This window comes from Takifugu rubripes, chromosome 15, assembly GCF_901000725.2.
Source record: "Takifugu rubripes chromosome 15, fTakRub1.2, whole genome shotgun sequence".
NCBI lineage: Eukaryota > Metazoa > Chordata > Actinopteri > Tetraodontiformes > Tetraodontidae > Takifugu > Takifugu rubripes.
This window is the reverse complement of record NC_042299.1, coordinates 6,226,500-6,254,123: the sequence shown is the minus strand read 5'-3', so window position 1 is coordinate 6,254,123 and position 27,624 is coordinate 6,226,500. Positions and strand designations below refer to the sequence as shown.

The 27,624-nt window shown below is 43.7% G+C and overlaps 1 protein-coding gene across 6 annotated transcripts; it reads left to right on the top strand.

The window, feature by feature from the left end:
* Window positions 1–131: 131 nt before the first annotated feature.
* LOC101078054 (glutamate receptor 1-like) lies at window positions 132–26,846 on the top strand. Of its 6 annotated transcripts, none has more exons than XM_029848370.1 (18): window positions 132–462; window positions 3,129–3,263; window positions 8,920–9,159; window positions 12,364–12,548; window positions 13,861–13,914; window positions 14,024–14,182; window positions 14,262–14,429; window positions 14,502–14,606; window positions 15,049–15,159; window positions 15,231–15,437; window positions 15,519–15,734; window positions 15,851–15,965; window positions 16,055–16,190; window positions 17,079–17,277; window positions 17,428–17,675; window positions 21,225–21,339; window positions 23,376–23,510; window positions 24,457–26,846. In XM_029848370.1, the coding sequence occupies exons 1-18, from the start codon at window positions 381–383 to the stop codon at window positions 24,673–24,675; spliced, it is 2,829 nt and encodes a 942-aa protein (XP_029704230.1). In that variant the 5' UTR covers window positions 132–380; the 3' UTR covers window positions 24,676–26,846. The 6 variants fall into 6 exon arrangements, 5 of the variants coding, with proteins under 5 accessions (XP_029704230.1, XP_029704231.1, XP_029704229.1 ...); XM_029848371.1 differs by lacking the exon at window positions 21,225–21,339 and adding an exon at window positions 20,377–20,491 and having other exon boundaries at window positions 14,502–14,573; window positions 24,457–26,844; XM_029848369.1 differs by lacking the exon at window positions 21,225–21,339 and adding an exon at window positions 20,377–20,491 and having other exon boundaries at window positions 24,457–26,843.
* Window positions 26,847–27,624: the final 778 nt, after the last annotated feature.

Genomic DNA, 27,624 nt, shown 5'->3' with positions numbered 1-27,624 from the left:
AAAACAAATCGTGGAGCAGAAGTCTGAATTCGCATAAGGTCATTTTTTTCCACCCAAACATAAGCACATTTCACCATAAAATAAGAGAGGGAAGGGGAGTGGATAAAGAGAGAGGCAGAGGGAGGGAGGGTGAGGTAGTTAGATACAGAGAGAGTGAACAAACACTCTGACACAGTCGCTGCAGCAGCAGAGCTCTGGATGTTTGCAGAGAGGGAAGCCCTCAGAGGGACGGCACAGAGACCCAGTCAGTGCCACCAGTGGATGTGCCAGTCTGTGCCTGGGCTGTGCCGGATCACTGCTGGCCCCGGTGTGAATGGGATTACGCAGGTTGCTCCACGTTTCCTGTCAGTGCTACTGCTGCTGCTGCTGCTGGAGGAAACATGCGGCTCCCCTCAGTCTTCCTCCTCCTGATGCTACTTGGGCTCTGCAGCGGCACAAGTTTCCCAAGTAACATCAACATCGGTGAGTGAGCAACTGGAAGACCAAACAGTGTCTCGTTATTACTGGTAGCTTTGGTATTTCCTGCATGCAAGGTTGCATTAAGTGGAGCCTAGATAAATCCCAAGCCGTCCCCTAACATAAAACTAAAACGCTCCAATTTATTTTATCCAAATAATATCACAGCTGCTAAAGAAAATACATTAGAGTGTTCTGAGTACTGTTACCCTGGCTGGATTCTTGCTAATGGGCTTATTTCAAAAACAGAAAATAAACACGTTTATTTATTTTATAGCCTAACTGAAGGTGTGTTCAGCTACTAAAAATATAGTTGCATGTTTGTCACTCCAGACGGGTCAGAGTCATATTTTAGAATGAGCACTGTGGAAAAATCTTAAGAATTCCCAAACTACTGTACCTCCCTAATCTGCCCTACTGTAAAAATTAGAACTGTGGACAGTTACAGCAACGTATTGAAGATCAGCACCATGGACAGAGCCAGTGGAATACTGTAGCAATCAGTACTATAGACAGAGTTACTCTGATACTATAATAGTAACTATGAAGCACAGAGTTGCTGTAGTACTGTAATATTTTAAATTTAAGACCTTAATACAATAGAGTTTGTAACTGTAATGTTTTTTTTTATTTATTGTTGTTTTTTTCTCCACCAAGATTAAAAGCTTACATTAGTTTGGGTTGGATCAGGTAGCTGTGGGCTGTAGGAGTGTTCTGCTGTTTGTTTCACATGCTTACTCATGTGCACTTTTGCTCCTCAATCATCTCCAGTTTGATGCCGATGTTCCATCACATTAACTGAGCTGAATTACTGAAATAAACGTATTGCTGCGGTACACATTCCAACCCGACAGTCTTGGTAATTTTTCTCTGCATCCATTTGGTGAGTCTGTCTGTCAGAACAGATGGACTGCTTCCAGCGCTGCTACATATGGTGAATAGATTATCCGCTATTCCAGACATATTCATCGAAAGATTCCTACATTTGGGTATCATCACTGAAAATCTCATGATGGCATCAACATCTAGTTTCCTGATTTTTATTGCAGAAGGAAATTTTGATCTTACTGGTCATTTTTATTTTTATTTATTCCTTTAATCATTTAGTTCTCATCATTTTAAAAGCAAAAGGTGCATTTAAGTTATCAGTGCTCTACACATGAAAAATACTAAAGTAAAATTACATATACTTGTGGACAATTTATTTGAGTAATTTCAAACTCAACCTCTCAGAAAATGTTGCTTTTATTCCACTACATTTGGCTGATAACCTCCTTACCACATTCCCCCTGAAAATATGTTTAAATGAGCTCCATCTGTACTGACTACAGCAGTGAAATGAGGCGTCCAGATAATCTAAAATGACGTCAAAACAGGAAGGTTCGCACCAAAAGCTTTGCTCTCAAAGAGCATCAAAAGTACTTTCCATCCTTGTCTACTATTGCTCATGAAATATTGAATTTAGTACATTTTACATGTTGTCTATTAAAACACCATTTGTATTAGAAGTCATTAGAAGTCAGCCAAATAGGAAACACAACAATATAAGTAACACTGAATGTATACAGCAAAAAAATAATATATGTGTAAAACGTCATGGTTTAGTATAACTGCAATACAGTACTGAAATAATGTTTTGCATTTTATTTTGAAAGGAAATACATTTTAATGCAGTACTCATTAAAAAATAGCTGTTAAGTAATTGATTTAAAATTCCATAACTTGTTAACATCTTTTATTTAAGTTTGTGTTCTTGAAGTATTTAGAATAAATTTCCCAAATTTCAATTTTTTTTACCTCAGTTTTGTCCTAATTTCAAGACTTTTTGCATTTATATCGTACGTTTGTTTAAGTCTAAGAAGGTTGTGGCTTAAGTAAAAAGTTTAACGTAGAAAGCATCAACCTACACCGCATCATTTTTCATTTGTATTTAAAATATAGTGTTTCTTGCTGTACTTTGAAAGTACATCACGTTTTGCCCCGACTGACTTTCCTCTCTTAACTTTGCTACGCAGATTAGCTGATATTGTCACTCCCAAATGTCCAATTTCTTATTTTAGAGAGCTGTTGAGCCTCTCCGCTTGTTAGGTGTTCATGACGTCAGCGGATTTGTTGACACACGTGAGCAGGATCCAGTTCAGCTCCAGTGAAACGGTGACAGGTTCCAGCAAACACTGGGCTCCCACTGTATCCTGCATACAGAAAGTGTGTTTGGCGTCGGACCAGCTTTTATTTCTGCATTTGCAGCGACACGTCTGTGTAGATCTCTAATACTTTTGGTGCAAAGCTGTCAGTGTCGGGGGAGTCTGGGGGAAATGCTGAGCACACATTCTGGCTTGGTTTGACTTTATAACTGTTCTTCTGTTGGTTTGTAGAACTTTAATATCTGCAGCATGATTGCAAATGTTGGTGGTCTGTTTTAAATGGCCTTTAGGCACTCGGGGCTTCATCATGCTGGTACCTGTCCTTTTCTCATCAGTTTGCCATCAGCAGCTGATGGACAGTCCAGTGTGATCCTGCCTGTCTTTAGTCTTTTGTCTGTTTCATTCTCACCTCTGTGGTCTGAAACACTCACCTGTCAGAGTGGAAGTGGGCAGAAATGTTTTAAGCAGTTGCTAAGTAAAGTCAGTTTCACTAGAATTGACTCAAATGTGTGTTTCTGTGTCCAACAGGAGGCCTTTTCCCCACCGGCTCCCATGAGTACGAGGTCTTTCGTTTCGCTCTGTCCCAACACCAAGATGTTCCCAAACTTGTACCACAGGTGGACATGGTGGACACGGCCAGCAGCTTCTCCATGACCTACGCATGTGAGTGAAGTCCAATCTGTGTTGTTGACTCCAGAGACCTCACTGTATAGGTGTTAGCTGAATGGTAGCAGAAGACACACTACTTCAGTTCTGTTTGCTTTCACAAGTCTGTTGTCTTTAAAATTATGGGTTTGCTCATCATCCTTCTACAATCTGGACATGGTTGTGGAGAAGCTGGTGTGAAACACTACAGTCAAACACAGGTGGAGGCTTTAGAAGAGCAGGCAGCAGCAGTACATGGACAGAGAGCAGAGGGAGCTGAGCACTAAATGGAGTCTGGCTCCTGGGAACGTTCAGTACAGTAGGTCTGGAGAATGTGCTGACCTTGTTTTGTTCTGCCCAAAGCTGTCGCACTTATTACACCTTTAATTCTGCAGATAGAATAAGTCTGGGCAGCTATGACACAGGAGGTAGAGCCAGTGGTCTACACTCTCCAAACAGGGCCAACGCTTCAGTCATCGTTCTACTTCTGTCTTCCCAGGTGCCCTGAGGCAAAACATCCCCCGGCCTCTGGAAATGCACCAGCTAGTGTATTTTAGCATTCCAGTATCAGCAGACAAAGATGCAGATCAACATGATCTAAACATGTTCTCGCACATCATCATAAACTGGCCTGCCCTTTGAAATGCCTGTTTTCATTTACTACCATAACTGTTGGCATGAGTGTCATTTTGACCATTTCTATCGTAAACATGGTGTTAATTGAAAGAGTGATTTAAAGAAAAGCCTTTCATCCCTCTCCTCTGTCTCCCCCCAGCTTCTGTCTCCCCCGTCTGCTGTTCCATCCCCAGTCTGTTGTGTGAAATGTAAAGCAGACTGAGCTCAGATGCCTCCTGTGAGACAGACTCAACAGTCAAACTCCGGCTGCGTTTGAGGTGCAAAAGCAAATATTTCTACAAAAACAGAGTCTTTCAGAGCTGCTATAGCTGAGACTTCCAGGTTGTGTTCGGACTTGGCCTCAGTGAGGACCAGGAGACATGAGCTCAGCCTTCCAGCTCTCTGGACTCCTGCAAGTGGAACACGTTTTTTGGTTATCGCACGAATGCTACATTAACTGGCTCCATTTGTAGTCATGGAAACAGCTTTGCCGTGTTTTTCCATGCAAGGTCATTAAGATTGCCTCGTGTGAAATCCTCCAAGTGCAGTACAAGTTATTTCTTTTGGTTGGTTTTTTTAATTTATTAATGGTCATTGTCGTGGTCATAATGGTTGTAACTGGCTGCTGCTCCGGTGAGGTTCCTCTGCACCCTGAACGGCGCTGCGCCCTTTAGCGGTACGGCAGGAAGTGAATACACGGGTGAAGGTGGGCTGAATGGAATGTGGAGTGACAGGAAGGAGGAGAGATGATCTCTAACCTCAGTTTGACCCTGGATGATGTCACACCCTGCTGCACACTCCAAACTTGGCATGGGACGGTCCCCAAAGAGTTTTGCTCGCCGTCTGAAGTCAGAGGTTTTCTTCTGAGCATCAAAACGTCCTCCTGACAGCAGAACTGTGGAACCAACTACAGTCCATAATGTGAAGCTTTGGAGACCCCCTTCTTTAAACGTAACCCGTGTCCCCTACCACATTAGAGGGGTTGAGATGAATCCATGATGAGGAAAAGTGAGAGCGTCTCTTATCTGGAGCCTACAGAGTGAGATGAGTGAAGACTGGGCTCCCCTGCTGTAAAAATTTAAAATCTATAAATGATTTTAGTGTTAAGATTTTGGCAGGAGGCTCCAGTGGAGGGAGACCCAGAAACAGAGCTGATTCTGTTCTGCTGGCGACATTTTGCCCTTGAGGATTCACTTGTAGTTACACGCTCAGTTGAATGCCTGAAATCAGGATAAAGTGCAGAGCTGCGCAGGCTGCCCAGAACGGCGTTTATCTATGACAACGTAACATGGCAAATAATGACAAAGTGCTGGTTCTCAGACAGGGGAGGCGGCAGCGCAGAGAACCGGATTATCTTTAATTAATCATTTTAAATTTCCTGTCATACTAAACTCAAACAAGATCAGATGTCTCAGATAGGAGAGGAGGGATTAAAAAAGAGAGAGGAAAACAGCCAAGAGGCCCCAGACGAACAGTCTGTTTGGATCCAATTCCTCCTAGATGTTGTTGTCTTGCTCATGGACCCTTCAGTAGGGCAGAGGCTAAACTCGTTTTCAGCTAATGGGTCATTTTTATCATCCACTGAAATGTTGAAACTTTATCTGAATGACACCAGGTTGTACATTAACCTTTCTAATTACACCAATTAATAGGTACAATATTGAAAATACAACTCACTGACAACTAACTCTTTATCTGAACTTCTGGGTTGACTGTTGGCATGGCGATGCTGCCGTTTATCCATATAAAAGCATGAGAATACTGCATTACTCACAAATCCAAAATGAAAGAGTTTCCTGGCAGGTTTTTACAGTTAATTAAAGCAACTTTTTTAAGCGGGGATGTATTTCATCCTGAACGCTGAAAAGCCAGACGGCAGCTTGCAGTGCTCGTGGAAGCAGCCTCCCAAGGGGAGGAAGCGATGTTGTGTCGCTTAATACGACCAATTATTTAAGCTTGTGTAAAACTTTTATGTGATGGAACAGCGGCACTTCCTGCCAGCGAGCTGCGAGCTCTCCAGAGATGCTCCAACGTTCAATCTCGCGGAGGATCTGCTGGAGCTACAGCATGATCCTTCTGGATTTCAGCCAAGGTGCTGTTTACCATCCATAAAACACACAGAAGCTGCAGCTTTTCAGGTTTTTAAACTTAAATTCCAAATGTTAATGATCAGAGTAGCTGATTTTTATATTCTATGTTTTGTTAACAGCAATGGTAAAATCATATTGACTTGTATTGTTGTTGTTACTGGCATGCGGTCATCCTGGAGTTGGGGGGGGGGGCAGTTGTTTCAGCAACGAGGCCTCTTTGTCAACTTTGGAGGGAATTGAGGATAAACCTCTGTGGACAACCTGAGTGTAGAGGTGGAGGCAATTGAGATAGATGAAGCTACAACTAGAAGGAAAAGAACCTCCAACTCTTTGTGTGTGTGTGTGTGTGTGTGTGTGTGTGTGTGTGTGTCAGAGCTGCATGCTCAGCAGGAGATTATTGCATTGATGCCTGAGAGGCAGCAGCTGCCTAAATGAGTTTAGACCCCTTGTGTTTCTGTTTGTATGTGTGTGTGACTGTGATTGGGCATTTTGTGTGCACGTGCGTGTGTGACTGGTGTATCACCCCGAGGAATGCAGCCATTTAATCTTTTATTCTGTGTTGCTGTTAAACACATTAATTAGAGCCAAAGGTTCAGATGGCTGCGGTGTTTTCTGTAAAAATTCAAGAGTCCAGCTGTTTGATTCCTCATCGTTGCTCCTCATACTTGCAAAAAAAACCTTTCTGTTTTCTAGAACCGGTTCAGTTCCCTCAGGGTGCCCCGTCAAGTGTTTGTAGCTGGAACTGCGATTAATCATGTCTCTGAGCTGGAAAATGACAGAAATCCAGAATGACGGAGTGAAAGCGTGACCTGATTGCTGGGTGACGCATGTCTCCAGGCTGTCCTGTTGCATCTTTTCAGGACAGAGAGTGTAAATAGTGAGTAGAGCCAGCGGAGCAGCATGACGGTGATTACCTGCCAGCCCCACAATCTTCCCCCCTCATTCTAGTTTACTGTGAGGCCACACTGAGATGGACAGATGCAGGAGGGAGGGCTGCTCTGCCTAGACGCGGTCTCAGCTGTGGGCCCCCTGGTGCTTGGCATCGTCTCTAGGCTGTGTTTAAATAAAGCTCCATCTGAAAGCCTCAGGTGGTGATGAGCGAGATGTCTGAGTGGAAGAGCGTCTGCTTTGGTCCTGTGGTTGATGTGATGATGAGTGTCCTCGTTATGAGACACGTCTGATCTGTTGTCGCTCATCACGGTAATAACAGAAGGTGTGATCTCATTGATTGCTGACATAAATTGCACCCCAAGGGGCCCAGATCTTATTTTATCATCACAGTTAATTATTTGTCAATCAATGATGAAAAATATGAGGATTTTTGTGTAAAATAAGTTCATTCAGACAGTGTTGATGATGCACAAGTAGTTCCATTGGTTTCCTGTGAATTCTAGTTCTAAAGACTGTTTTAAAGACTTCACTTGCAACAGGTTTACTCCCAACTTCTTCACATTTTTTCCCGTGTTAATGACATAAATTAAACATCAGTTGGCGCTTCATTCTGTTGGTCGTACACCTGAACCCAGGTCCCTTCTCATATGTGTGACTTCCTCACACTGTCTGACGAATGACTGGCCAGTTGTTTGAGCGCGGTGGCAGTGCTAATGCTAGGAGACAGATACCTCGTTAGCATGATTGCAGTCAGCCAAAGGCAAAGGTCTATTGTTAGCATGATAGCATACCTCCAGAGGGACCTGTTATTTCCAGCTCAAGCTTAATGGGAAGGGTTGGTTTTAGTATCTTATAACTACTGAATTAAAAACACAAATAAGAATGGTTATTTTCTACCCATCTAGGGATGAAACCATCAGCAATCTTTATATTCTCAAACCAGAACCATCCAGAACTATCTGATTGATGGAGCCAAAGCTCTCACAGAGGTGTAAGGGGAGGCCAGCCCATTTAAAGCTTTAAAAACAAGTAATAAAGTCTTAAAATTGATCCAAACTAAACAGGAAGTGAGTGCAGTAGGGCCAAAACTGGAGCGACATGTTCACACTCTTTAGTGCCCCGTAGCAGATGCACCGCTGCATTTAACTGTAGACGCTGAACTAATGATTCATTGATACTATGGAAATAAATCATATGCATCTTAAAAATGAACCCTGAAGCCAACTGAAAAGAATCACTGTCCCCAAATAAACACTTGAATTCCACAGCAGGGGCAGGTGACAATGTTGGAAACTGTAACAGTGATGAAGGTGAGATAAGAGCGATGTGTTGCCGACTGCATCAGCAGCAGTACTAAAGCACTGAAAAAGCCGAGTTCTTCCAGGTCAATAAACTCCTGATAAGTGCTGCGTGTAGAAACCCCCCATCTTCAGGAGGGGGAGGAGGGGGACACTGTTAAGATTTTTTTAAATGAGCAGGACTTTGTGCTTTTGAGGTGTTTGTTCGATTGACGGGCCCTCTTATCATAATTAACTGCGCTGGATGTCCTTTTGTTATCCTGTACCTCCTGCTCTTTATGCTTAAATCAGTGTTATGAGGAGAGGATACAGATAATAAGGAGTATTTTTCATGGTCTGAATGTGCGGCTGTGAAATGCTGCATTATTCATTCGTCGTACCTCAGCAGTGAGAATTATTGTCTTAGCAACTTGATTCCAGGCTGTAAAGGAGCTCTGCATGAATAGTAATTTGATTACAGCCATTGTGTCTGAGGGGATTTACAATATGGAGGTCTTTTGTGTGAAAATTTGCAAGCTACACAGCAAGAGATAAGAAATAATGTTAGTCTATCATGCAGATAAGAGCTTTATCATCTCTTAGCATGGACCCATGTGGAGAATTTGCTTTTTTTGCAGATTAGAAACTAAATAACATCATATTAAGTCATGAAGTCACCTGTCCAATGATGGCATGCAGGTTTTAAAGGTGCTAAAGAAAATTGGACCATGTAGAGCAATAAGGCTTAAAGCAGAAATGTTCAGATATCTTTTAATTTCTCATCTTCTGTTTCTGTCCCAGTCTGTTCTCAGTTCTCAAAGGGCGTGTACGCCATCATGGGTCTGTATGATCGCAAGACGGTCAACATGCTCATGTCCTTCTGCGGCTCCCTCCACGTCTGCTTCATCACCCCATCCTTTCCTGTTCAGACCAACAACCAGTTTGTTCTGCAGCTGCGGCCCCAAATCCAGGAGCCCCTCATGGCCCTGCTGGATCACTTCTCCTGGACCAGGTTTGTCTACATGTACAGCACCGACTCAGGTGAGGAACCTTGCTGCAGATTGTCAGATGGTCTCATCTTTATAGAAAAATTGATTCAAAATTCAAATGAGTCCACTAGGTTTGTGCAGACAGGTAGTTTAACCCTAAAATTAGATGTGTCATAGTTTAAGACTTCCAAACTGCCGTTTACAGACAAACTAGCTGTGCAGCACTGAGTCAAACGAACAAAACAAAGAAACTTGAAGGATTAGCAGAAGGCATCCCGAGCCTGGTGTCCCTGCAGCCATTGGTCTGATGTTATAGTCCATTTGACAGTTGGTGGCACACTCCGTCTGATCTCATTGAGTTTAACGTCAGCCCAGGAACCATCAGTACAAGTCAATCTGGTGTAATAGTGGGTAACTGTTGTGTCCCAGCGGTAAACTCTGTCTCATGTTATTGCATCTCAACATCTGCCGAGGAGACTGAGGTACCAGCGGGAGGCTGAGGGGATTTCCTGAGGCTGGCAGCCTCCAAAAGAGGCCTCCTGCGCGTCATCACACGGAGGCCCCAGTGACCATTAAAAATGGGATCATCTGTAGTACACACAGAGAACATCCCGCCTCCTCTCCTCTGTGTGTGTGTGTGTGTGTGTGTGTGTGTGTGTGTGTGTGTGTGTGTGTGTGTGTGTGTGTGTGTGTGTGTGTGTGTGTGAGCTATTTATTATGTAACTAATGTCTACGCTCGCTTTGACACACATTTATGAACACATATAAAAGTGATGAATCACCTAGTAATTATCCATCCGGTTGTCCTGGATGCAACCACTAAAACATTGTAAAACAGTTTTCTTCTCACTGTTCCCCCTTTGAACCATCCAGAGGCCTGAAAAAGCTTTTATGTGTTCTCCTCCTGCTGCTGCTGTCTGGCTTAAAATGAGCTATTTAATCTCAAGAGGACAAGGTGATGGAAATGGACAATGTGATGCTCACTCAGGCCTCCCATGTTAAACAAAAAGAGCACAGACAGACAGACAGACAGCAGCTGGCATGAACATAACCCAGATGAAGCAAAGCTGTGTATAATTGGACATGAAACAGATTTTGTCTGACTGCTCACTCAACCATTAAACTCACTCTTTTCAGTATGTCAAAGAAAGAACCTTCCTATTCTGCTTCATCTACATGTTCGTCTTTGGCCTTGAATTAAACTAAATTAATCTTTATTGGTTGTACAGAGGGAAAAAAAACAGTTTGAGTACAGCCTGGGGGCTTTTAAGTTGGCCCTTTGTTGACCCTAGATTTGCCTTTTATAGACCATTTATATTTAAAACTATGGAGAACCAGAGATGTTTTCTCCTGTGGTGTCAGACATTTATAGTGTGATTGGTCAGAAACTTAAAATGGGGAGTTGAAAGCAGCTGGTCAGACGGCATGTACCCACACAAGAATGGGACCTCTGTTCCTCGTCCACAATCTCGAGAAACCTGTCAAATTTCAGGATTCACGCAGAGTAACAGTAAATTGCCAGCTGGTCCTCCGTTAGTTGTCACTTAGCCCTCCGTTAGCCTTCGCTGGGATCTCACTTGGTCTGTTGGCCCAGAATCAAGCAGACAGAGTTTTTTTAATGAGTCTGAGGACAGATGGAGACTGATGCTGTAATTTTCTGTAAGAGCTCTACGGGGAAAAGAGTGAGCTTAAGAACAAGATGAAACACTGCTGATGAGGCTCTTCCTCCCCTCACTGCTTCTCCCATCTCCCCGTTTCTGCCTTTGATAAACAAGTTCCGTCATCACTCTCTTGACTTTTTGCGTGCGTCCATCTCTCAGCTACTACTACAGCAGCTAATCAGTAGTTAAGGATGGCATTTCATCTTCTTTTAATTCCAATTCAATTAAAATTCAGGATCATTTGATTTGACAGTGACAACCTTTTCCAGCAGACACACTTTTTTTATAATATCACCTCTTTTTTAGACTCCGCCTCCTGAGGGGCATACAACGCTTCTGCCGACTGCTGCACTGCCATCATTTATCTGACTGGTTTTTACAATTTAAAATCAGCCACCTTTTATCTCCATTCACTGCAAATAGAGCAGCGGTAGTGAAAGTCTTGTGTAATTTGACTCTGGGAGTGAAGGCCACCCAGACACACACACACACACACACACACACACACACACACACACACACACACACACACTAATGTGTGTGTCAGTATCTTTGAACCTCCTCTTCCACTGTGTCTCTCTGTTCATCTCTCTTTGAAGTCTGTCTGAATTGTGCTGACTTGTCTTTTTGACACGGGAGTGTGTGTGTGTGTGTGTGTGAGTGCACATGTGTGTGTGCGCATGTGTGTGTGTTAGGACTGTAAATGCTGATGTGATTACTCTGTGTGTGGCCTCAGTTTTAAAGCAGAATCTGTATTTGTGGAAACATCAGCATTTTTCCTGCATGAATGCATTTTTATTAACACACTCAATAATAGAAATAGATGATAAATATTCAAACCGTCTCAGTAAATGTTCCATCAGAAGCTATGGTATCGTTAGTTTGTCAGTGCTGAAACGTGAGAGCTGTGTGCAGGGGTGCTGGTTTTGGATTTCCCTGTATCCGGTCTTCTCAGTTATCGGCAGGTTGGTGCTGGTGTGATTGTGCTGACAGGCGGAGGTTAGAGTTTTCTGCTAAATAATGGGTAACTGATAAAAGACTCAAGACCCAGCTATTGTCATCACTGTCTTAGAGAAGTCATGATCGATAAATTGATGGTCTAAACAGGCCACGTTGGTCCCATCACAAGACTGAGATGATTCTTGAGAGTTCAACTGGAGGCAGATGGCAAACTTCCTATTTCAGATCCAAGAAAACAGGTTCTATTGAGTCGGACACTCTGTCTCTTTACATCTTCAGTGTTAACGTCCACAAGTACATGTTAACCTTACCCTCTGTGAACACGGGGAGTAGCATAAGGGCCAACAGTCAGTGCATCAGACGTGAGGAAGGTGCATCTGTCCTGTGACTCAACACTCAAAGCCTTCTTCTTATTTTAGCTCAGTGCTTTACTGCACGTCACTGCCTCTCACAGATGAGCGTCTTCAGGGACATCACACTTAAAAAGGCCAGACAAGCTGTAGTTGTGCTTTATACAGAGTATCTATTATTTGAGTCCTTCCTTTGAGTGTGCTGCAGATTTCATGCAGTGTGATGTTCTCTAATGTGACTTCTGAGCTGTTATCCAGTAGGTACAGATGCTTTCTGTCACTCAGGGTTGGCGGTACTGCAGAAGATCTTGGACACAGCAGCAGAACGAAACTGGCAGGTTACCTCCGTTAATCTGGACAGTCTGACTGAGACCACCTTCATCAAGCTGCTGATTGACCTGGATTACAAGGATGAATTTCAGATCATCATTGACTGTGAGATGGAACGGCTCAACTCCATCATCAACCTGGTAAAACACTGCAAGTCAAACTGCCCAGGCAAAGCGTTGGAGCACCGGCACCGACTCAAAAACCAGAGTTCTTCTTTCACACAGACCCATTGAGATTAGTGCTTTTTACATTAGCAGTCTTTAGCATAAACGTCACTTGGACGAGACAGATATTCCATTCCAAAGTTCCATTTTACAACTCCAGTATCGACGTTTGCTCCCAGCTAAGATATAATTGTTTTCAGTGAATGCTGGCGCTATGTCGCAATATTTTCTGAAATTGAATGAAAATGATGATGATTGTTAAAGTGGAAGAAACAAAAGGTGGTGGTTTAACCTGGATGTCATATTTGATAAAGTATTTATTTCAAAGATGTTAAAAAAACAAAACAATATAAAATCAAAAATTAATTAAAATACAAAATCTATACAGTCGTGTGTTTAAGCAAAAGAGGCAACACTGGGGAGACCACATGGATCAACCAGCGTGTTGAAAAGAGTAGGATGAAATATTCACTTACTTGATTGATCATAGAACAGTAAAAGGGAGTGCAGAGTGTGTGGAGTTGGGTAGTTGATGGAACTCTCTCAGCCAGGCTTTTTCATGTTTTGGCCAGCTGGAGTAGAGAGTAAGAGGCAAAGTGTGAGTTCTGGCTCAAAACCAGCCTTCGCATGAGAAGGTTGTTCTGATGCTCAACTCCAGCTGGCTGATGGAGGCTAAAGTATCAGGTGCTGTTTGGATGTGTGAAATGAAGCTAATGGCTTCAGCCAACCTCTCATCTTTATGTTAGCTCCACATGATTCTGTCTGAACTCCAGTAGACTGACCAGAAGAACTTTGGAAAAATGTTTCCACTTGTTATGAGTCAAATATTAGCTTAGCACAGTCATTTTATCATTTTGTGTTAGAGTAGCTCTGATCTGCTGCAAAGCAAAGTAAAGGTGGAGCAGGAGATGATGGGATGAGGGGATGAGGCAGGAAGAGTGTTGCTAAACAGCTTCTTCTCTGCCTGGGATGAAGTGTGTACTAGCTGGCGCTCAGTAGAAGCTGGATGGAACACCTGCTTCCTCCTCTTCTCTTCCCCTCATTGCTGGTTTTCCCCCCTCTTCTTGCATCTCTCTATTTTCTCGCTCTCTTACGCTTTTCCTTCTCCTCCTCTTGGTGATCAGATGCAATTATATACCTAAAAGATGATTTTGAGTCTTCCAATTAGCAGCTGTTTGAAAGGAAACACACATGCACATAGATAAGTGTGATGAATGTTTAATAGTGCTTTTTATCATCATTAAAAACATCAGAGAAATGTAATTAGCATCTCATTTCCCCTCCTCAGATTGCTGCTCAGAGGAGGAACTTGAAGAATTACCATTACATTCTGGCTAATCTGGTAAGTCTGACTGGTTAACTGGACAAATGTGGAAACTCCGTCAGCATCAGGAGTGAATCAGGGTGTATGTGTGTGTGTGTGTGTGTTTGTGTGTGTGTGTGTGTGTCAGGGTTTTATGGACCTCAACCTGACAGAGTTTCAGAAGCTCAAGCCAAATGTGACAGGCTTCCAGCTGGTGAACTGGTCCAATCCATCAACGGAGAAGATCAACCAGGACTGGCTGGAGTTTGACAATAAAGATCTGAAACTGGCCCGCAGGAGGCTCCGGGTACAGACTCTGGACTGTGCTGGTCCTTCAAAGTACTTGGAGTAATTTACAGAAACAAAAATGGGGTTGTCTCTTTCAGTACACAGGAGCTCTGACCTTTGATGGAGTCAGTGTCATGGCGGCGGCTTTCCACAACCTACGTCAACAACGAATCGATATCTCTCGCCGAGGCAACGCAGGGGAGTGCCTGGCCAACCCACCTGCTCCCTGGGGCCAGGGCATTGACATACAGAGAGCACTGCAGCAGGTTCACAAACAGTCACACAGGAGGCAGATTTTCACACTGACAGGCACTGTGAAAATGGATGTCTGTGTTCAGGTGCGTTTGGATGGACTGACGGGCCGCGTCCAGTTTGACGAGCGAGGACATCGGACCAACTACACTGTGACGGTGATGGAACTCAGCCTCAAGGGGCCCAGGAAGGTGCTGCTGTTGTGTTTCAGTTTAAAAAGAGGTTTGGTGTTTTCACCACGTCAGCTTCTCTCAGTAATTAGCTCCCCCTCCTCTGATTAAAGGAACAATCTTCAGTCCAATCAGCTGCTGCAGCTCTTGAATAAATAAAAGTAAAAAATTGTGTCTCAGCGTAAACTTCATCACAAACACGTTGGCACGCATCTCTAGTGGAATAGCGTGTGTTGTCCTCAGTGAGACCTTTTAAAGAAAGCAAAGTTGCAGCAGGGACGTAAAGGGAAGAGAGCCATGCTGAAGCTGTCAGGGATGATGCATTCAGCAGTTGGTTTCTTGTTTTAGTAACAGCAGTTATTTTTAAAGAAGTTTTCTTGTTTGAACCTCTGAGTTGGGACACCATTCTTGAGACCGGTCTGTGACCGTCCGAATGCTCACTGAAACATGTTTGATCTTTCAGATTGGCTACTGGAATGAGAGAAGGGGCTATGTGCACACTGCCATCTACAGGCCGTCAATGGAGGAGTTCCAACCCATCCAGAACAGGACATATGTTATCACTACTATACTGGTGAGACTTGGAAGACCTTCAGCTTGCTGTTGTTTGAAAACTGAAATGGCAGCAACATTTGACATCTGCAGGAAGCTCCCTACATGATGCTGAAGAAGAACCATGAGCAGCTTGAAGGGAACGACAGGTACGAAGGGTACTGCGCTGAACTGGCCTCGGAGATCGCCAAACATGTGGGCTTCAACTACAAGCTCGAGCTGGTTGGGGATGGAAAGTACGGAGCCAGAGACTCTGAAACCAAGATGTGGAACGGCATGGTGGGCGAACTGGTGTACGGGGTGCGTGTGCGGAAAGAATCAAATTCCCAAAATTCTCTTCTGGCTTGAGAGCTTTCAGCCTTCACTATCTTTTTTCCTCAGAAAGCCGACGTGGCGGTCGCCCCGCTCACCATCACTCTGGTGCGAGAACAGGTGATCGACTTCACCAAACCTTTCATGTCTCTGGGAATCTCCATCATGATCAAAAAGCCCACCAAGTCCAAACCGGGTGTCTTTTCTTTTCTGGACCCTCTGGCCTACGAGATCTGGATGTGCATTGTGTTTGCCTACATCGGGGTCAGCGTGGTGCTCTTCTTGGTGAGGGGTGTGTGCGTGTGTGTGTGTGTGTGTGTGTGTGTGTGTGTGTTTGCGGTTATGCAATGGAAAACTTCTTTTCTGCTGATGTTTGAACCCTCAACTTGTCTCTGCGTCAGGTCAGTCGTTTTAGTCCTTATGAATGGAAGGCTGAAGATTCTGATGAAGATGAAACTCTTCCTTCTTCTACCTCTCAACGTGCTTTTCCGTCCTCTGAGCTGCCTCATTCTGCAGGTCTCAAATTATCTACACCATCAAGTCTCATCATTTTCACTGTTGTAATAGGACTTTCATCCATTTGGGTTTTCTGTTCTGTCACTCAGGGTTCTCCCAGGGCCAAAACCACAACCAGCAGAAAGAAAAAGATTCTCCAGAACACACCAATGACTTTGGGATCTTTAACTCACTCTGGTTCTCACTGGGGGCGTTCATGCAGCAGGGCTGTGACATCTCCCCGAGGTAACAGTGGACAGTAAGAAAAGTACTGATGACTAATTTAAGTACTGTAGTTTATCATCTCTCAAACTTCATCTGGATTTCTCTATAAACCTAGAAAGAACTCCACAAAGTGCCTTCGGTCTTTACGGTAGACTTCCCTGATCATTTCCACAGAACAACACTGAAAGCAAACCAAGCTATTAATTTCTCACTGTCTCTCTCTCTCTCTCACACACACACACACCTGCATGGATGCTACAGTCATACAATGATTGTGACATGCTGCAGGGTTGTACATTTCACTTGTGTAGAGACCTCAGGGAGTTGCTATTCTGGATCTGCTGCTGTGTCTGCCAGCATTTTAAACTCTGCGTACTGTATATGCACATTTATACTCATAAACTAGAGCTAATCAGCATCACTTTGTTCCTTTATGGCCAGTACTCATATTTTTATGTATAAGTATAATTTCTTGATACACTCAGACATTAATCTGACTTCTCCTCCAGGCTGACACCAAGTATTGTTGCTCAAAGATTCACATCCCTCTTGATGTGTTCATAAATACATCACATGGGGTCACCTTGATATGAGTTAGGCAGGACCGCAGGGCTCAACATTATTGGAAAGGGTGTGAGAGAGGCAGGCAGGGAGGGGGATAGAGGGGAGCTGTAGTTGTGATTCTGATGTGAGATATGGCTGCTGTATCGGTGTGTTCCTGAGGGCACAGTCATTTCTGCTGTATTTTACACACTTAAGCCACAGCTGTCAAACCTGCTGCAGAAAAAAAGTCTTCCTTCATACAAATCAGCAGGTGAAAAAGTAGTTTTGTAATAATTTAGTTTGTGAATAACCAAGAGTGGTGTTGGGGGTAATTACCAAACCTGTGGTCTCGCTCCTCTCCTGCAGGTCTCTGTCAGGGAGGATCGTCGGTGGGGTTTGGTGGTTTTTCACCCTCATCATCATCTCCTCATATACCGCCAACCTGGCAGCCTTCCTCACTGTGGAGAGGATGGTCTCCCCCATCGAGAGTGCGGAGGACCTGGCCAAGCAGACGGAGATCGCCTATGGTACCCTGGATGGAGGTTCCACCAAAGAGTTTTTCAGAGTGAGGACATGCTGGACATTAAATAATGACTTCATCTAACCTAATGAATTAAATGTCTTCAGATGAGACTCCTCAAGCAGTGTGTCCTTCAACCTCCATGACACCATGCTATCCAACTTTGTCTCTGTTGTCTCTTTCATGTGATCAAAGCGATCAAAGATAGCTGTTTTCGAGAAGATGTGGTCATATATGCGGGGTGCAGATCCATCCGTATTTGTGAAGAGCACCTCAGAGGGCGTGAGCAGAGTTCGAAAATCAAAAGGCAAATACGCCTACCTGCTCGAGTCCACCATGAATGAGTACATCGAGCAGAGGAAACCCTGTGACACCATGAAGGTCGGAAGCAACCTGGACTCTAAAGGCTATGGAGTGGCCACACCCAAACTATCCCCCCTCAGGTATCCTCTACAAATATTCCTTTGAAAGTGCATGTTAGCTGACCTTGAGCTGTTATTATCATGCTTTCACACTCAAGTATTTAGACCTTCTGGAGATGAAAAATGAGCTTAACCATAAAGAACTGGTGAATCCAACACTTAGATGTAAATGTGCAGCTGAACTCTTTTATACTGTCAGTATTCTGCTGCTCCAGAATCAGCCTCACTGAACTGCAGATGTGTGGACCATGGACAAATGTAAGGATTAGCAATATATCCGACCAAACCTGTCAGGTATGCTGGTATTGAGAGAGGAATCTTGTCTTGATGGGGAAAAAGGGAAACCTGGCCTGAACCTATGGACCAGTGCCCTCGTCCAGACACTGCAGAGCACTGAGCGCTGGTTCAAACACAATCACACAAACTTCAGATATGGGAACGAAGCTCACGGGCCTCAAGCAGAAAAACAGAGCAGCTCTGTGGCTGTTTGTCTGTCCATTTGTCTGTCTGAATGTCAGTCTAATAGGGTGCTTTCACATTAGGGGCCTAGACCCAGCCCAGAGTTTTCCTGTCCCCAAACTTTCAGTTCATTTGCTCGAGCTTGTTGGTGTTTCTGTTGAATCCCTGGGATCCTTTTAGACTAGGGTTAGGGTGAGGGGGTTAAGGTTGGAATGGGGTTAGAAGTTTATGCTCCTCGGTCAGACTGGGTCCAGACACACAAACACAGTTCTGCTATAATGTGAAGGCAGCGTGGGGGGATTGGGGGGGTGTGGGTGGTGAGCGCGGTACGACTTGAGCGTGCCTAATGTGAAAAACCCTTAATCTGTCTCTCTGTGTGTCTTCTCTTTGTCTCTCTCTCCTGTTGTTCTTCAGTTTGTGTCAGTGGGTCTGTCTGTTTCCTGTCCTCTGTCGTGTCTCGTGATGCCTGTCTGACTGCCGGCTTGCCTATCTGTCCGTCTGCACTGCTGCTGTCAGATAAAAAAATGTCCCACCTTTTCGGATTTTTATAAAGGATTTGTCTCTTCCTTTGAACCCGACAAGATACTTTCATGCAGAAACAAGAAAGAGACACACAAACTTTGGGTGTGATGTGAAGTGGCTTCGTCAGCTGAAGAATTCTATACTGTACATGGCTCCATTCATCACTTTGTGCATTTATACATAGATTACCTCAGATTTCGCAGTAGTTTAGATTAAAACTACAATGGTGGGACGCTGCCTCTGGAAGTAATTTCCTTCATTTGTTCTTTTTACCTGGCAGCAGCAGTTATAGAGTCACGTTCTCAGATCTCTGCGTCCATGTTTTTCATTCTGTCATCCCTGATAGATCTCAGTCTCATTCTCTCCGCTCCATGTTTCAGCCCACCCAGAGCCGGGAAAAGGAAATAACTGCAGAGATGAGATTAATACATGGCCGGTAGAATTTGAGTTCCATAATATGAATCCATTCACGCCGGCAAATACATTAATGGAATTTGTTCTGCTCTGTCCTCCTGTGAGAGATTTGAAGCTGCAGCAAATACAGACATAATTCAGCAATTCTGAACACAAGTATCCTATTTTGTGATCAGTTGCCTAGCAACAATTTTGTGTTAAACCATTAGAGCCCATGAAGGTTCAATGCTGTCGTTCCAGTTCAGCAGATTCTTTCTTCTGTCTCTGGGTGGAGTCAAACCTCTGCATAGTTCTCACCCATCAGCAGAGTTGTTGCTGTTGTTGTTGCCATTACCACAGTAACTGTTTAAAGCGCATCATTCCTAATAGGCTGTTACAAAGTCTAATGGACTGGATAATCTGGTAATATTGTCAGTTGTTTTCTAAAGCAGACCTTTACTAAGAGAATCAACCAAATGAAGAATTGCAGAATGGAGCCAGGCCAAGGAATCACCTATAGTTTCATTTGGTAATTTATGGTCATATCACGTTCAGATATTGGTCAGACTGATGTTTAACAGCAGAACTGGGACAGTTAGGTATGAAAACAAAGCTAAGCATCAGCATCCAAAAAAAATACAGAGAATCCAAACTCAGTTTCTGAAACAATGCTCATTCGTGCACTTTAACTGCTGTCATTTCCTCTTCAGTCCCATCACAAGTCTGTCTTATCATTGATTAGTAATCATGGCTGATTTATCAGTGTGACTTAACCAGCAACAAACACACCGCTGCCATTTGATCTTGACTGGTTTATAAAGGCGAACAACATTCGGCAGGAACAAGATTAAAAGAAATTGAAGGTCTCTGATTTTGGATGAACTTCAGCCAAAATATGTGATTTTGTTAAATGACTGATGTTCCACCTTTATTGATCAATTATCATTGTTGTTTATCAACCCAGGCTGGACACAAATGTTCTTTTCCTTCACTGGAACTCCTCACAGATGTGCCAGTGTGATGGTGTAGTAAACCGCTAACTTCCCCAGCCGGGTCTGATAGACATTGTTCCGCTGATTTTACAGCATCCCTGTAACCTGTGCACCATAGCTGGCAAGAACAGCGAGTTGCTAATATTGAAGCAGCCAGGTGTTTTTAGCTGGAAAATAACACTTTTTCCCAGTCTGGGTTGAGAAGCAGCCAGTTCTTTAGCAGCCGTTTGTTGAGTGATGATGTTGACATGAAGATGCCTGTCATGATTGGATATACTGATGTTGCTGCTGTCTTCACTGGCCCTGCACATTAACTCTTAGTTCCCTTTTATCCCTCATTATTATCATCCCCGTAGAAACCCCGTTAACTTGGCAGTATTAAAACTGAACGAGCAGGGCCTGTTGGACAAATTGAAAAACAGATGGTGGTATGACAAGGGAGAGTGCGGCATCGGGGGAGGGGACTCCAAGGTCAGATCACCATGACCCCCCAACGGGTAACGACAGGCAATGGTACACCAGGGTAACCGGCAACCATCCACATACCAAATATGGAATAGTAAACACTCCAGGTGCCTTCAATCTGACTACACTTAATCTCAGAATCTTCTTCTGTTGGCCCTGGAGGTATTTAACTGATCACATTTATTAAGTTATCGTGAAGAGCCTCTTTCTTTCAATCCCAAAATAATGATCTAGACTGTACAGTATATAATCTAATCTGCAGTAGGGCGAGGATATCCATTTTCTTAATCCTGATAATCATCTCTGCGACAGGATGATAATCACTGTTTCTGGTGAATAATCCTTCACTCTTGGCCCCCTTCAGAAATGGGACTTTTAATCCTTGAAAGCTGGAATGTTTTCAGCTCTTTGCCGGTTACCCAAAGTGATATAATAATACACATCTCGCACGTAGGGAGTCAGGCCAAACCCAGCTAGATGGAGTATTAACACATATCACTTTTGAAGACTGTTTTATAAATGATTGTGCTTTTTTTATTTATCGTTTTCTTTCTGTTATGGAGATTTTCTCTGTAGCATACAGAAGTCTGTATAGCATATTGCTAAAATGGCTGCCGTTGCCACAGCAGCCCGGATGCTGCACAGCTGAACAATAACATAATATAACATGGAGGTGCATAATGTTATTTATGTTATTCCCAACCCCTTCCCCCTCCTTTGCTGTCATGGTTCTTTGAAGAATCCCAGTAAACCTAGCAGTACTGAAGCTCAATGAACAAGCCATCTTAGACAAGTTGAAAAACAGGTGGTGGTATGACAAGGGAGAGTGTGAACACAAGGACTCCGGCAGAAAGGTCAGTTCTGGAGGTCGCTCCACCTGGTCCCGACATCATGTGTTGATTCCCCCCCCCCCCCCCAATCAGACCCACACCTTCAACGGTTTAACCCATCAGATACACTCTGAAAAGAAGTCTCCTTCCCAAATGAATTGATCCATTTGTCATCTTCCAACTTACAAAATAAATCTGTTTCTGTCTCTATGCAACAGTGATCCTGTAAACGTGTAAACTATAAATAACACTAAAGGATCACGTCACGGTAGATCACCCTGATTTCTGTCCACAGGTAGTGAGTGATCCTGCATATTCTGGACCAGTAACTCCAGTCATCTAGTGCAAACCAACTGAGCTCTCAGTACCTGTGGTACAAAAATCAGCCCATTGTCCTTTGACAGAGGAGGGGTTTTGTTTTCAGAGTGCATCACTGCTGCTGATCTGACTATTCTGAAGAGCTGCAGGAAAAAACATATTTAATTTATGGTGCAATGAAGGGAAAACTTGGTCACTCTAGTTTTCCTTGAGCCGAAGAAACTGTAACGTCTGTGAAACTTTGGCTTAACTCCGCTGATAATTGAATGCGGATTGATGAGAAAAGAGTCAAACTTGAGCCGATTCTGAAGAAGCAGACTGTGTGAGATAAGAGGTTTTCATGTCTGCAGATCAGTAGATTTCTTTGGAGGCTTCCTTCTGTTCTCCAGAATATTCTGTGGTCAGCAAGTTCAAGCTGGAAGCCGCCACAGACAGACAGACAGACAGACAGACGAGGGACCAAAAATGTGACTTTTTACATCCCTTTTAATCCCAGCTGCTTTTGATTTATTTATCACTTTAAACATTTAAGTAGTTTTAGGAGAGATGGAGACTTTCAGAGCTAAAGAAGAGATTAACTGCTTTTTTAAGAAAAAGTTTCGACATTCAGTTAAATCAGATGTAAAAAGTCACATTTTCAAAAGTTGACTTTCTCTCTCTCTCTCTCTCTCTCTCTCTCTCCCTCTCTTCCTCTCTCTCTGTCACACTATGACTCTCGGCCTTCGTCACTCGCTCTGTTAGTGGCTGCTGAGGCAGTTTACCAACCCTGACACACACACACACGCACACAGATGCTTTGGTCTCCAATCTGTCATGTGCCTCATCGTCCCCCCAACTAGCCCCGACTGTGATTTACTAATGGGAGAAAGAAGTGACATGCGACAGAAAATGCGGCGGTTTGTGATGTTTGATAGCAGATAATCACCTAAAAATTTGCTGCAGTTTATTGTGAGCCTCAGGAAGGAAACATAGTTACATGTAATTTACATTGAATTTGCATCTCTTTGATTGTGGAGCTTCGATTTAAACATGGTTAAACATCTTTGATGAGCGTTTGCGCCTGGTCACGTGATCAGAGAATAACTCTCTTGCTCTAGTGTTTTTATTTCTAGCTTTAAATTGATGAAAACCATAAGAGTGATGTTATAGAAAGAGAAATGTAAGTCCAACTCCGGTTTCCCAGGCTGTGATTGGTTGAGGGGAACATGACAGTTTGAAGAGGAAAGCCATCTGATTGGCTCCAAACCCTCACGACCCGCCCCGATGAAGATAAGCCCCGCCCCGTTTGACGTTTTCCTCTCGTTTTTTTAACATAGGCTTGCATGCATCTCTACAGGACGGCTAAGCCCCGCCCACTCAAAAGTGTCACGTGATGCATGTCACTACAGACGCACAAACACAGATGTCATGACAACAGATTTGTCAGTTGGATCTCAAATAAGAGACCGATAAAACAGACAGATGTTTTTACTTATTTGTTTTCTTCTGATTTAGAGAAGCTTTTTAATCTCAGGAGTCTTCACTTGTTTACTGTGCATGCATTTGCATGCACTGGCTGTCAAAGGCTGTGAGTTCAGGCAGTTCAGCTTGAGCCGTTCAGACCCAGCTCTGGTAGATGTACCTGGGGGTGAGTGTTCAGCTTCGCGGATGAACTGGACTTTCGCAGCCTTTGACAGGTTTATTAGACTTCATGTCCACCGTAACTGATGACGTCATGACCCTCTTTCATCCATCGGACACAGGACAAGACGAGCGCACTCAGTCTGAGCAACGTGGCGGGGGTGTTCTACATCCTGATCGGTGGGCTGGGGCTCGCCATGCTGGTAGCTTTGGTGGAGTTCTGCTACAAGTCACGCATTGAGTCAAGGAGAATGAAGGTGATTTCGGCCACTGGTTCTGATCCATGTACTCGACCAGCCGACCATAAATTGTCATGAAAAGTCTCTTTTGCAAGTCTGCACCAGAGATGGAGTAAATCTCGGGTGTGTTGGATGCTGGGGCAGGATGGCGACGTCTTTATTTAGCTGAAACAGTTCCCTCTGAGGTGCCGACGCTGCTCTGCTAAATGAATAAACCTGGGATTTATTTGCACCAATCTTTGTTATGACCGCTGACACCAGGCGGTTCGCAGAGAGTGAGCGTGGGAGCCGCAGAGGCCGACACAGGATATTAACTCTGGAGCCACATCATTAGTTTCACAGAGAGAGAGAGAGAGAGAACATCAAAAACAACTTTATTGCTCCGACTACTGGTGATGATTCACAGTCACGGCTCCAAACTCCTTTGATAATTTCATTAAAAACCTGAAACAGACTGATTGGCTGCATATTTAAAGGTTGAAGGATACAGAACAATGTCCATTTATTAACTGTTGCCGATGTGAACATTAATGCTGAGCTGTAACATGAGCTGCTAACCTGTCGTCCATGACAATAGCATGCAGAAGCTCCACGCTGTTTTGCACTGGAGGGCTGTCATCTCTCTGAACAGCATTAAACTGCTCCCGGCGAGGCTGTTTTTCACTGTACAGCTGCCTTCACGAGATCCCCCTGTGGTCGCTCATTACTCTGATATGCTCTAATATTGCAATTGTATCATTAACACAACTTTTAGCATTTAGAGTTATGACCCCGCCGAGGGAGCTGCAGCCCAGCATGATCAGTGACTGCTTTTTTTCTGTCTTAAATTGTTGTCTTGGTGCTGTACTGGAGAGTGAAGACAAGTAGTGGACAGGAAGTCCCTTGTGTGTTCTTGATGTGTCCCAGGTCAGGTCAGACTGGTTGCTACAATCATTTTTAGGCTCTTTGTTTCCTCCGTCTGCAGGAGCTCATTGATGCTGCCATGCTGAGCACCAGCCTCGGTGGGATGGTGGCTGGAGGAGGGGCGGCGGCGGTTGGTTATGGAGGAGGCGTGGGAGGATCTTTGGGGATCGGAGGGGAGAATGGCCGCGTGGTGACGCACGATTTCCCAAAAGCTGGACCTCAAGGTTTTCCCTGCATGAGCAAAGCTGCCAGCCTGGGTCTGTCCTCCACAGGCATGTGACTGAAACGGAGCCCTCTGATTGGACGTAACTCTCCTGTCCACCTGTTTGTAGGTAAGAGGAGGAAGGAAAGGTTAGAGGGAGAGTCCTGCACAGGTCTGGGTGTCCAGAGTCACTCCAGTCAAAAACTGTGGGTATGTTTTTACTAGATCATCAGACAAGAGTTAAGGGGTTATGTAGATTATGTAGAGATTCTGTTGGCTTTTAAACAATATAACTGAACTTGTATTTTATTTATTCAAAACCTGATGCCTGTATTGAGAGCAAAACTTTAAACAAAAATGAATTTTTGGAATTTTGTTGGTGTCAGACTTGACAAAGCACGGAGACACAGGAAGAGGAGCTTCATGGAGGTATGTTAGCTGACAAACAGGGGGACGTTCACTGTCACTGTGCCGTACTCGACAGGACAGCAGCTGAACACAACAGCTGAGCTAAACGTAAACTGCCAACGAACTGAATGAAAATGGGAACTGCAACCAAACCAGGAAATTTTGTACCGGTGTGGTTTTAAACTCCAGCGGTTCCTCCTGGGCAAAGACTATGGGAAAGAGGAGGGATCTGGAATTTTTTAGAACTTTTTAACAAATGCATCACATTTTGAAACATCAGAAGAAGTTGAGCATGTTAGACACACACGAGGATGATGGTGGTGATGACCTGAGGAAGCATGAGCAGAGTTTTCCTCACAGACACCTTCTGTTCAGTGTTTGTGGTTAAAGTACGTTTGGAGCTTTTTTTTTAAAAAACAAAACAAAAAACGTTTGCATCAGCCTTCACCACAGAGAACACACTCAGTGAGGTTTTAATGTCTTCTGGGGTTTATTTTAACCATTAGAGACGATCCAGAGCGACTCTTGTTCACACAACACAGCACAATTCTGTTTTATATAACGTTAGCCATGTTGACTTTGGGTGGCTTTTGCTGCGTCAGCATATCAAGGCCAGACTCTTAATGAAACACAACAGTTAGGCTTTAGATGACATGAAATTAAAGCTGCATTTAAAAAATATATGTATAACCTGAATTGTAAAGGCTCCTCCGGGAGCACAGGGGGCGGCATTTCACTCCTCATCAGCGGAGTTCGACATCGTGAGTTTTATTTCATTTATTTCGTGTTTGATGAGTTCATAATGTGATTGAGATTATTTCGATTTGTAAATGGGGCGTTATTTTTCTTTTGAATGATGAAAATATCTGTATAAGTCTTGTTTTCTGATAGACTGCGCTTGAATCGGTCTATTTCAAAGTGTCATCGGCTAACTGGTTAGCATGCTAAGATGCGTAAGTGCTGCTTCTTATTTTGTCAATGTTGGTTAATCAGAAAGGGAATAAAATGAGTCATATTTTACGGATTGCACCTTTAAACGTTTCAAGTATTTACTAAATTTAAATTATATAAATGTACGTTTGCTTTGAATAAAAATCAACCTGGGAGTTAATCCAAATTTACTGGTGAAAGTTGTATTTTTGTTGCTGAACGCATCCGGACACGTTGCTGTTTCGCCGTGATGCGTTCAGGAAACCACAGACACGTTCGGTAGTTTGGGACCACAAACGTGCAACTTTTGTTACATTTTAACTGAACAAAAATACACGTCTGTGTATTTCAGTTGTTTTTCTGTTAAATTCAAGGCAGACAGTCTGTGAATAAAACTGGTAATTTAATCGAGTCCGTTGTAGTTTCTGTCTTGAAACTGATGAATGGATGATGGGTAGGTGGATGTCCTTCATTGATCCCAAGCAGGGAAATTACAACTACAAAATATAGAATCGAATCATTAGAAGCTTCTGTCCACTTATACAACATATGTGTCAAATCATTTGTGAGAGAACTGTACATTAGATCTTCAAGGTCAAAGACTTCTACATTAAATAACTTTTATTAGTAAAGACGGAAGTTTTTGCTGTTACTGTCTCAGCTGCGGCTTGTCTCTTTCATATATTCTCCTCATCCGTCATCTTATAAAACCTTTTGAAATTTTGAGGGCAGGCTCTTGAGCCGTGGGGCAATACCAGATTGGAGGTTAAATCAGATTTTAGCTCCCATTTCCAACTCGCTGTGAGGCACTTTATGACTTTACACGCGGAAAACGTGACTGGAGGATCAGTCTGTCCAACCCCGCCCCCAATTTAATGAACCAATCAGCAGAGACTTCCACAGGGAGACCTAACATTTATGGGGAAATCGGCAAAATCACCGAAGTGCGGTTTTCCCGACAACAATGTTGAAATTAAGTTTAATGGCCTCCAGGACAATGCACTGTCCTAAAGTTTGTTCCTCTCTTATTGATCCATCTGATGGCGCAATCTTAATTCCCACCTTTACCTGAACCTTTAAATCCCATATCATAGTTAAAGCTGGGCTCTGGTCTCCACTCGTTTGTCTCCATTAGCTTTTGTTCGTTCCAGATCTCCTGAGATCCTCTGAGTGGATGGTTTGGTGTGGAGGAGAGCGCCCCATCAGCCAACGCCTCATTACTCTCCCATCTGAGAGGAAGGATGGAGACAGATGGGACCAAAACAAAGCTGACAATTACCTCAGAAAGGCCCTGATTAGGAGTTTGTGTCCTCTCTAGCCTGCACCACTCCCCCTCCTCCTCTGGAGCAAAGAGGAGGAGACATGAATGGATCGCCGTGGTGGTGCTTCTGGTCAAACCCCACAGAGGTCAACATAAGTCAGTGTTTGTGACTGTTTCTGGTGAAAAACTTTTGTGAGATAGAAAAATTTTGAAATCTGCACCTCCCACAAATAACACATGGATCAACAAACTGGCTGTAAAATCAGGTCAAATGTCTTCAGATTTAGACAACAGAGAATCACAAGTTCACAAATGGTTCCCTGGTTGCAACAACACAATCTGAGGCTCCTGATGATGCAACAGGACTCCACTGAAGAGTGGAGCCAAAAGGAAAAATCACCTTTTTCTGCATTGTGTGGCTCCAAGTG